Here is an 11,270-nt window from a genome sequence, read left to right on the forward strand (position 1 = left end):
AGACCAGCTCGCCTTCCCTCTTTAATGCCGTCCATTACCGGACATTACATACGTACGGGCTATCAAGGCACAACTAAAAATGCCTTCCAGCAGAAATACCTCAAGAGCCACCGACGTTTATTTCAGAAAATTATCGGGAAGCGCTCCGTCGTCCTGCGACAACCAGCGCAACTGCTCTCCAATGATATTTCGTCGTCCTGCGAACGTTCAGACGGTCAATGCTACGCACACAACCCGTTCACAACTTCGTCACCGCGCCGTTCAGAAATCCAACCACCACAAAGAAAATCATTATGATTATAAAAATCGAATATGAAATATCAAAAACGAATTTTGAAATGAATAGGTATTGCAAAATTCGCAACAAACTTTTTCCTTTATATTTCCACCCATATCTTCGTTATCTAGAAAGATAGCGAAAAACTAAGCACACGGTTGGAAAGCTTGGTCTTTTCTCTATCATAAATCGTCCGCCGATATGTTGATAATAAGAGCAAGAAAAAATAAGAAACGTCGCGCTGCATTCATTTTACCTCAGAATTACCAAACTTCACGGCCTTGTGCAGCCGTTACCAGATGGAAATTCAATAAATGGTTTACATATTCGGAAAGAGCTGACTTTGGACTATCTTATTCCGAGTTTTCGTCCGTCAATATCCGTCGGCGTCTGTAAAAAAACGCTCCTGAAAAGGAGCCTACAGTTGGCAACAAACTTTACTTTTGTATTTCCATCTATGTACTTTTCGGACGGATATCTTTGTTATTTATAACGCTAGCGGAAAACTAAGCACACGGTTGGAAAGCTTGGTCGTTTCTCTATCTTAAACCAACTTTTCGTCTGCCAATATGTTGATAATGAGAGCAAGAAAAAATAAGAAACGTCGCGCTGCCACGAATTTTTGCCGCGGCTAAACCATGCTTGGGTCAATAACTCTCTTATATGACGGGGAGAAAACTCTAGAACTATATTCATCTTATGGGAAATTTTCTACTCTTTTCATCGGTATATAACACATCTCAATCACACGTTTGCACAATCGTTTATCAGCCCAGCAACAAACTTTTCCCTAGTATTTCCGTCTACTTTTCGGGCAAATATTTTGGTTATCTAGAAAGATAGCGAAAAACTAAGCACACGGTTGGAAAGCTTGGTCGTTTCTCTATCCTAAACCGAGTTTTCGTCCGCCGATATGTTGATAATAAGAGCAAGAAAAAATAAGAAACGTCGCGCTGCATTCAATTTACCTCAAAATTACCAAACTTCACGGCCTTGTTCAGCCGTTAACAGATGGAAATTCAATAAATGGCTTATATATTCGGAAAGAGCTGACCTTGGACTATCTTATTCCGAGTTTTCGTCCGCCAATATCTATCAGCGTCTGTAAGAAAAACCCACCTGAAAAAGCCCCTACCGATAAAAACACGCAAATATTTCTTGCACTAATAACTTTCCTATTTGACAGGGAGAAAACTCTACAACTATATTCAGCTTATGGGAAATTTCCTGCTCTTTCGCTAGTTTTTAGTTTTTCGCTATCTTTCTAGATAACCAAAATATTGGACCGAAAAGTAGACGGAAATACAAGGAGAAAGTTTGTTGCTGGGCTGATAAACGATTGTGCAAACGTGTGATTGAGATGTGTTATATACCGTTGAAAAGAGCAGAAAATTTCCCATAAGATGAATATAGTTCTAGAGTTTTCTCCCCGTCATATAAGAGAGTTATTGACCCAAGCGTGGTTTAGCCGCGGCAAAAATTCGTGGCAGCGCGACGTTTCTTATTTTTTTTTGCTCTTATTATCAACATATCGGCGGAGGAAAATAGCGGTTAGAGAAATGACCAAGCTTTCCAACCGTGTGCTTAGTTTTTCGCTAGCGTTATAAATAACAAAGATATCCGTCCGAAAAGTAGATGGAAATACAAAGGTAAAGTTTGTTGCCAACTGTAGGCTCTTTTTCAGGAGCGGTTTTTTTACAGACGCCGACAGATATTGACGGACGAAAACTCGGAATAAGATAGTCCAAGGTCAGCTCTTTCCGAATATGTAAACCATTTATTGAATTTTCGTCTGGTAACGGCTGCACAAGGCCGTGAAGTTTGGTAATTTTAAGGTAAATTGAATGCAGCGCGACGTTTCTTATTTTTTCTTGCTCTTATTATCAACATATCGGCTTACGAAAACTCGGTTTATGATAGAGAAAAGACCAAGCTTTCCAAGTAGGTGGAAATATAAAGGAAAAAGTTTGTTGCTATCGTCTCGCCGGTCGTTCAAAATAAAATTTGCATTCAAAAATTCAAAAATAAACTATAATAAGTTTGTATTAATTGTATCAACAAATTTATAATTTTTTATCCTCGTTTAAAAAAAAAAATTACAAGGAAAACATGTACAATGAATAAGATCGACAAAAGGAACGGTTAACCTTCACCCAAAACACCTTATTCTGCAGAAAATAATAGGACGTTAAGGATCATGACGCGAAGAAAAAGAAGGAGTAGAAAATAATCCCGTTACAGTTTCGGCTACCTTGACACGAATGAGGGTGTCAGAAGGCACGATGATGACTACGACGAAGAAGAGGAGGTTACACGAAAGCCAAGGAAAAGGAGGCAAACCAGACCCGATCGGGAGCCATCGAGGACCTGCACACAGCGTGAATCATAACTAAACCCGGCCATGTAAGGAGCCAGCGGAGGTTGTCTATAAAAACCGTCCATACACGACCGAGGTTCCACATTCACGCCGCCCGCAAACCAGAAAACGGGATTCCGCCGTTGCCCGAAGTAGTCGATGACGCCTTGGAGAACTTGTCAGCGCATGCTTCGGTGTTGTCGCTCCCGCAAACTTTTCACTTTTTCGGCGACGATTTTATAAGTTTATTTTCATTTTATTTACTTCTTTTTTTTTCTACCGGAACAATGCGAATTCTCGTTTATGTGGATCTCTTCTATGGATAGTAAAGTTTTTGGGGTTGAGCTTACAATACCGAAATAAATTTCAATTAACCGTTTTCCTTTGGCGTTACGCCGCTCCGACCATCATTCGTTCCTTCCATCGTTCGTTGGCTCATTCGTTCGAGCTCAGACGCAACAAGTGAATGAGCCTGCACATGTCACGTCGCATATTATGACCGCGACTTTCTTGCACAATCGCTTGTCACTGACCTACACAATTTCAAGCCATCTGTCCGTGCCGGTTTACCTCGACTTCTCTCCACTGACTACATATAGATACACAATTTTCCATAATAAGATTAAGTACATACACAGTTCTTTTTTTAAGAAAAAAACTTATCCTATAATAAACATAGTTATGATGAGTAACATACTATTATTATGCTTAACATAGATGTAAACTCCTATTTTTCTTTATACAGTGAATTTCACTGAAGATGAGCTAGTTTTAATTGTTATACAGTGCTAGACTGAGAACTAGAATCATTCGGGTTTAGCCGTCTTTAGAGACGTGCGGCTAAACCCAAATGATTCTAGTTCTAGGTATAGTGATAGTTCTACATAGTAACAGTGCTAGTGTAAAACTAAAACTGACACTAGACCTAGAACTAGAAAGTTGCGGGTTTAGCCGTGCGTCTGAAGACTTAATAGCTTTGTTTTGGTTCGGCAAATCTGTAGTTCCGAACGGTTCTGAACCATTCTGCGCATGCGTATTAATAGAAAAGGTGTTTTGGTTCGGGTAGAACTGGTTAAGAACTACTAAATTCTGTGTTTTGGTTCTAAAAACGTTCGTACTCAGGTAGTTCCGAATCGTTCGAACCGATTCCGAACCGTTCAAACAGTAACGGGGCAAAAGTGCGAACTCCTTTTCAGATCAGTAAGTGGAAGTGTTTTGTGAAAACAATTTTTCAAAAAATAATTTTTTTATATTTGGATGGTAAGTAGGTATCTGATAATTCAGCAAACGGATAAATAAAGCTTTTTTAATTACTCCATAGATGTCTGATTCCGAAATTTTTTTGCTATCTTCATCATCGTCTTCTTCTTCTTCTGATGAAGAAAGGATTTCAGTTTGCTTAAACGAAATTTTATATTCTCGTACAAAAAACGAAAATTATTTTGAAACGATTGTCCCTCAATATACGGACCAACAATATCTTGAACATTTTCGGATTTCAAAACATTTAAGTGCAAAATTGTCGACGGAGTTTGAAGCAAGCCACTACTATTCGAAATCTGATACTGGTTTCGATAGAATACCAGCCCAAAAATGCATTGCAATATTTTGCTGGTATGCTGGTCATGAAGCAGCTGGCTTTCGTGATGTTGCTGACCGATTTAATATTAGCATTAGTACACTGCACCAATTAATAGAAAAAGTTGTCTATTTCCTAAGTTATAAATCACCATCCGTTATAAAATGGCCTAATGAAACTGAAAAGCGTGAAAATGAAAAACTCTTCAAAGAAAATGGGTTTTTCGGTGCTATTGGGTGCATTGATGGTACTCACATTAAAATAGATAAGCAATCCGACGATCCCGATTCTTATTTAAATAGGAAGAAGTATTATTCCATTCAAGTAAGTTAATTTCTTTTAGTATAATGTATATTTGGTGGTGTGAAAGAATGAAAGTAACGTTTTGATTCTAGGCACAAGTAGTATGTGATAGTACTAAAAGGATTATTGACGTGTTTATTGGCTATCCTGGATCGGTGCATGATAGCAGAGTTTTTACAACATCACCTTTATACAACAATTTGGCTGAAAAATGTGGGGATTACTATATATTAGGTGACAGTGCATATCCTTGCCTAAAAAGTATAATGACACCATACAGGGATAATGGTCACTTAAATCCTACAGAAAAAAATTATAACTATAAATTTAGTCAATCCCGAATTAGGATAGAACATGTGTTTGGTATTGTAAAGCAGAAATTTCGCCAATTATACCATTTAAAGTTACAAAATATTAACACCATATGTCATTTTATTCGGGCTTGTTTTGTGCTCTATAATTTAAGTTTGGATGATGACGTTAATATAGATGATGTCAATGAGGAATGTAATGGAAATGATAATATGATCATGCACAATGAAGATGATGATGAAAATGAAGGAGACGACGCCGGAAAAAATTTCAGGAACTATATAGCTGCAGTTTTATACAATATTGGAGATTGAAAAAATATTGTGTACATTTTTGTAAAATTTTTTTGTACATGGTATTAATACAATTTTTTTTTATCTTTGTTTAACCTTTAAGGGCCAAGGTTTTCGTAAAACTTGTTGAATAAAAAAAAGATTTTAACTTTATTGGTTTTGTTTTATTGTTTTTGTTCCTTTTACTTAGAATTTGAAAAGTGATATTTGTTTTTTTTTCTTTTTTAGAAAAAAGAGTGGGTACTACATTTACATAAAGTCTTTTAACATAACGTTACCTGACATCCCTTTTTTTTTCTTAATAATGTAAGTACCTGCTCAGGTCATAAAAGTTAATCGTAACAAAGAAAAAGATATGTTTTTAAGGTTTGTTGGTTATAAACTAATATAAACCTTCTCCATTATTAACAGATCTTTATAAAATGTGAGAAAAGTATTTAAAACAACTTTTTTTAGTTGCTTTATTAATTTATTTTCACGGCACCGGTTTCGAGTTTAATAAGATACTCATCATCAGCCGAATGTCAAAATTTAAAAGATATACACTAATGAAACAAAAACTTTATTTATTTTATTTATTTTATAATAAACTTGTCCATTTCAAGTTTTCAATACATTATTTGCAATTGTGTGGTGTTTATGAAAATGTTTTTGTTATATTTTTTAAATTTTGACATTCGGCTGATGATTCTTATTAAACTCGAAACCGGTACCGTGAAAATAAATTAATAAAGCAAGTGTTTTAAATACTTTTCTCACATATTGTTATCTGAACTTGCAACATGGATTCAAACAATTAGATCTTTATAAAACCGAAATTATAGTAAGGGAAAAAACTGAAGGGATTGTTAAAATAATAGATAAGTAAATAAATAATAGATAAGTAACATTTATACACATAAAAATAAATAATAAAAAATAATGTATTGTATACTAAAATATATAAAACAACATAAATACAGAAACATCTCCTACACTAAAATATATATAATCTACTAACTAAATTTAAACTAATTTTTATTATTTTTTTCTCTTTGAAGCGCCAAGTGTTCTTCCAGAATTTCTAATTTTCGTTGTCTATATATTTCTTTTGCTGCCATATACTCAATTTTTTTGTCATAGTACGCTTTTAAGTCGTTTTTCATTTCAAGTAATATGTCATTTCTTTTTCTATAGGTAACTGTTGGTCTAGCTTTTCTTTTCTGTTTTGGTGTTTCGGGAATACTTAACGTTACTGAATTAGGGTCAATTGGGGAACTGTGTTGAATTATTTGCGAGGTAGACGGTGTAATATTTATTATTCTTGATTCCTCGGTAGAGGTGGTTTCACTATGGGGGGCAGTATGTGATTGGGGAAAGGGTTCATTTAGTGGATACTCATTGGCAGCACTGAGTAAAACTTTTGGGTGTATAGATCTCTTCCTTCCTAGGACTTCGTGCATTTCATTTTCGAATTCAAAAATTTTACGCCCCCTACCAGTTTTACGATCATTATCAACTAATTTTTTGTAATTCCTTTCTAAAACTTTCCACCGATTCTGACATTTTACGTCTGTAATAGTTACACCATTTGTACTAAGTTCATTTGCAATTACCACCCACATTTGGTTAATATTCTTTAAATTTGAACTTGTACCAACTTTACTTCTATAAAGCCCATATAGTTTTATGAGCTCCCTTGTATTATTTACATTAAAAAAAAAATCTGAAAGGTATATTTTATTAATTAAGATTTTTTAATTAAAACGTTGCACCCTTACCTTTTTCACTTTCGCAACTCATTATAGAATAAGTATATTTGTTTTATTTAAAAATAAAATCAAAAAATAATAGGAAAAGAATTGAATTAACTTGTTTAAAAATTGCGGTGTTTTACTAACTACATCCACTCACGTTGTGTTACGCTCAAATTTAAGTTAAGAAATCTGGTGCTTTTCGGTTAGTTCGATATCTGACCGCAAAACGGTTCAGAACCGTTCGGAACCGTTCGGAACCATCCGGAATCGACAACGAAAAAGTGAACCAAAACAGAGCTAATAACAATTAAAACTAGAACTAACACTAGACCTAAACGTCACCTTTTTCCAAGCAAAACTTTTCCTTTGCAAAACTACCCAATGCCTCTACTATTAAGCTATGTTACATTTTATGTGGAACAGTGCAGGTGCATAATAGTTTCGTAACTTATATTATGTGTTACTTATAAAATTTGTTTTTTATTTAAATCAATTGTCATTGCCAAATTTTTATAAAAAAACGGTCTGTACCACCCTAGATACCATGTCCTATGACCACGCTTTATAATATTTTCCACTAAATAATAAGTAAGGTTGTGTATATTCTAAACGAAGTTGTCACTGATTGTCACTTTAAAGACGAAGCCACTAATCTCTCGTCACTTGGCTAATATCTACGTTTTGAAATTAAAACTCGTGAGCAATATATTAAGATAACATAATTAAGTGCTATAATTAAAATTTGAATATTGTTTAAAAATCAGAATTACTGGAAGAATCTGAGTCTTCCGCTAGTTGGATGATTACAGAAGGTAAATCAGTTATTAATGAATTTCCCATTAATGTTGTCCAATCTTTTTTAATTAGTTCTTCACAGTGGCGAACACTATTTGCCCACATCTCCGGAGTGTAATGACCAAGAGCTTTTTGCCAAGTCTCCTTGACACGACAGATCTTTTTCTCCGAGCTGGACTGAACATGTTTATTGTAATAAGTTTTTAAGAACGCCCAACATAGTTCAATTGGATTATATTGGCAATTGTATGGAGGAAGGCGAAGAACAGTTTCAATTTCAAAGGATTTTTCAATTTGAGGCTTGTAATAACGGATTATTTCCCATAACGATTTTTTATTTAAGGTTGGTTCAAACTGTATATTATGTTCAGTTAAGCATTTTTTCATATCATTTTTTTTTGTGCAGAAACTTGGAGCTTTCTCGATTTGTTTTGAGTGATATGGAGCATTATCCATTACTACCGCACACTTCGCACCCAAATTATTTAATGCTGGAAGTAATTGATTTTTCACCCATTCCATAAAAATAATTGACGTCATATTTTTATGATAATCTCTGTGCTCCGTGTTGTCACTGAGCAAGAGATCACAATTTGGCAAAAACCCTGACGAAGTGCCTGCGTGCAAGATTGTAAATCTTTTTCCTTCGCCTTGTGCTCTTTGCGGAATACCGAATCTTTCATGTTCATTTACCCGTTGATAAACTTGGGTGCCATTTTCGTAAATCCAAGTTTCGTCAAGAAAAACAAAAGTATACTCTCCGGATTCTAGGTATTGCTTTTTGAAACTATATGTGGTTGTTCAATTAACACTTTTCTATTGCTAATCTTTTTATATTTATATCCCATAGATTTTATAATTTTATGTAATTTTGATCTACCATTAGTAAAATCACATTCATTTCTTGCAAAATTAAGTAAATCATTAAGATTAAAATACTGTTTCTTTTCATGCAACTTTTTGTATTTGTCTTCCTAACTCTTCTTTAATAAAATATAAATTATTATCCGTTTTGTAGTTCATTTTACAACGCCCTTGTGTTTTTGGTTTTTTTACAGTTTGATATTTTTTGTAGATTTGAATAATTTTAAAAACCGTCGTGCTGCGAACCTAATACAATTATGTTGAATATAAATTTAATTTTAAAACTCAAGTGCAATACACATACATCAAAAATACGTGAAGCTTTATCACATATATATTTTAAATTCGTATTTGGTGTCTCCGTCTGTACTTCTTCACAATACCTAATTATAGAGTTTTTTTCGCGTTTAGACAGTTGACATCCCGTTCCACCCTTTCTTAACATTTTTATGGTAGATTTAGCAGCAAAAAAATTATATGAAAATTGTTTTTTAATCAATCTTAACAAATTTGATAGACAGTGGTGGCACACAATTAAAGTAAAAGTCACGACATGCGCTTTTACTTTCAATACCAACTTGACGACACTTTGACAATTGATTTAAATAAAGAACATATTATACACATGTGCCTCTTTTGTTAGTATTCTAAATTGTCAATGAGAAATCATTAAAATCATACAGTTCTCCCATTTTCTTAAGACACAGCTCTACCTCATGGTGAAAACTATCGGCACTCATGTATGTGTGACCCGCCTCAAAATAATGTATTATTAAAGTTTTAGGTTGTATTATATTACATATATGTAAATAGAAAAACATCACTTTATGTAGGTAAAATGATATGATCATCATCATTGTATATAATAAGAGTAGTCAAGAATCACATTTTTTTTGTATATCAGCGATTAAGTAGTCGATTTTAAAAGAACCGCATAAAAAGCAAACGTTCTCTTCGCTACACATATTGAGCTATTAAAAGCGTCGATTTACCAGAAACGACCGCAACGTTCCATCGTATAGGTGGACACGCACAAGTGGGACGGCTGCACGCGTATTGAGCGAAGGAATAAATAAAAATAAAGTCGTAATATAATAATCCCTGCGGAACGCGGTCGCGTACAAGAACATAATATACAAGTGTATCAAGTTTACTAAATTATGGTCATAATACCTGATCCGTTTACATACACCGAATCGTTACCTCATACTACGTTGCATGGTAATTTTAAACAACAAACGCGTTTTACTAGAATCTTTTTGATATCAACACCGACAACAACTTCGTAACAATCGCAAAGAAATCGATGAAAGCCGAAGGTTTTTCATTTGCGGTTAATGCCGAAAGTGATTGTGGATTTAATCGGACCAACCTTTGTTTGGTAGATTTTAATGGCCCAATCTTTATAAGAGGCAGTTAAACAGTCAAAATTGGCGAAGGAACGCCGTGAGGTGTGTATGTATGGTATGAATGAGGAGAACGCCTCGCCCAGTCACGATTTAATCGGAACTTTCGAAAAATTCTTTGATTAATTATCTTTAAGAGTAGTACGATTTTATGTACTATTGGAAATGTATTCGACAATTTTTCTCTATTCTATACTTACAACGCCATCTGTTAAAGATAAATTAAACTGTTATTCAAAGGAACAGATATCATTTTTTAAGAACTTTACATGTTATACAAAACATTGACAACAAATCTTAGTATTAGCCACTAAAATGAATCGCGGTGATGAGTTCTCTTTAAGTTACAAGTCTTTGAAACTCCATAAATGTTATTATTATATTATAAAGAACTAGAGTAACAAATTGTGTTTAACTGCAACATTTTTGAAAAGTGAATTTTTAATGATAAAATTCTTCAAACTAAACATGCTCATCTTGAAAGTAGTAGTAAAAGATAATACTTTTCCGTTGTAAAATTTAATTATTTTAATCATAAAGGCATGGTCGTTTTGTCGTTTCCATCATCTTAAATTAAATCCCAAGCGTTCCTCCACTTGCACGGGTCGTATTTACGATTTGTTATTTACTGTCCTATTAACGGCTAGGGTGATTGTGGCTCATATTGGCACCACCTGGTAAAGCGCCAGAAAAGGATAGTGCTACCGGTACAGCGCTAGTAAATAGTAGTAGCGGAGGCCGAACACAGCGAGGACCGATCTTTTGTTGTTGTCGTACGACAAGAAGTGCGAAGCCGCTTCGCCTTGCGCGGCAGGTGCATTCAGCCGAGTTATTAACTCTGTGATAAATATCAAATTTAATTTTAGAATTAATAAGCAAACAACGCGTTCTTCATTCCGTTCTCTATACATTCTCTACCTACAATATACTTTTAATCAAAAAATCTAATAGGAGTACAACATTCACTTACTATAATTTTATTATTATTATTTTAACCGATACAGTTTCAATATAAACTGTAATTTTAAAATTGAGTAGACTTGTACGAATAATAATAATAATAACAAACGGATTTTCCAATTAATATTATGTTGAATGAAGTTTATAGATTTTCCATTTAATAAGTTCGAGTGCGGATGCAATAGATATCTTGAAATGGACACAAGTGCATTTAAAATAAAAAGGAGATTGTTTAATAGCCAGCGAGAAACGCAATTAATGTTAATTAAACATATAAATTAAATATATACTGTGGGAATATAATCGCAAGTATTGCTCGGATACACCACAACTTAAACAAACGTAAATAATAAAAAGAAAAATTTGTGGGCGATGAATAAAAATAAAGT

The 11,270-nt window shown here is 34.1% G+C and overlaps 2 protein-coding genes across 2 annotated transcripts; one reads left to right on the forward strand and one right to left on the reverse strand.

Moving 5' to 3' along the window:
• Positions 1–3,941: 3,941 nt before the first annotated feature.
• On the forward strand, positions 3,942–5,222 carry LOC139430766 (putative nuclease HARBI1). The gene is made up of 2 exons (XM_071198042.1): positions 3,942–4,536; positions 4,608–5,222. Exons 1-2 carry the CDS (start codon positions 3,955–3,957, stop codon positions 5,139–5,141), a joined length of 1,116 nt encoding a protein of 371 aa, XP_071054143.1. The 5' UTR covers positions 3,942–3,954; the 3' UTR covers positions 5,142–5,222.
• A 908-nt stretch (positions 5,223–6,130) lies between these two features.
• Positions 6,131–6,902, reverse strand: LOC139430879 (uncharacterized). Its single transcript, XM_071198325.1, has 2 exons — positions 6,881–6,902; positions 6,131–6,825 (listed from the first exon to the last, which is right to left on the reverse strand). The coding sequence occupies exons 1-2, from the start codon at positions 6,900–6,902 to the stop codon at positions 6,131–6,133; spliced, it is 717 nt and encodes a 238-aa protein (XP_071054426.1).
• Between the last annotated feature and the right edge of the window lie 4,368 nt (positions 6,903–11,270).

The sequence above is a fragment of the Onthophagus taurus genome, chromosome 7 (assembly GCF_036711975.1).
Source record: "Onthophagus taurus isolate NC chromosome 7, IU_Otau_3.0, whole genome shotgun sequence".
Taxonomy (NCBI): domain Eukaryota; kingdom Metazoa; phylum Arthropoda; class Insecta; order Coleoptera; family Scarabaeidae; genus Onthophagus; species Onthophagus taurus.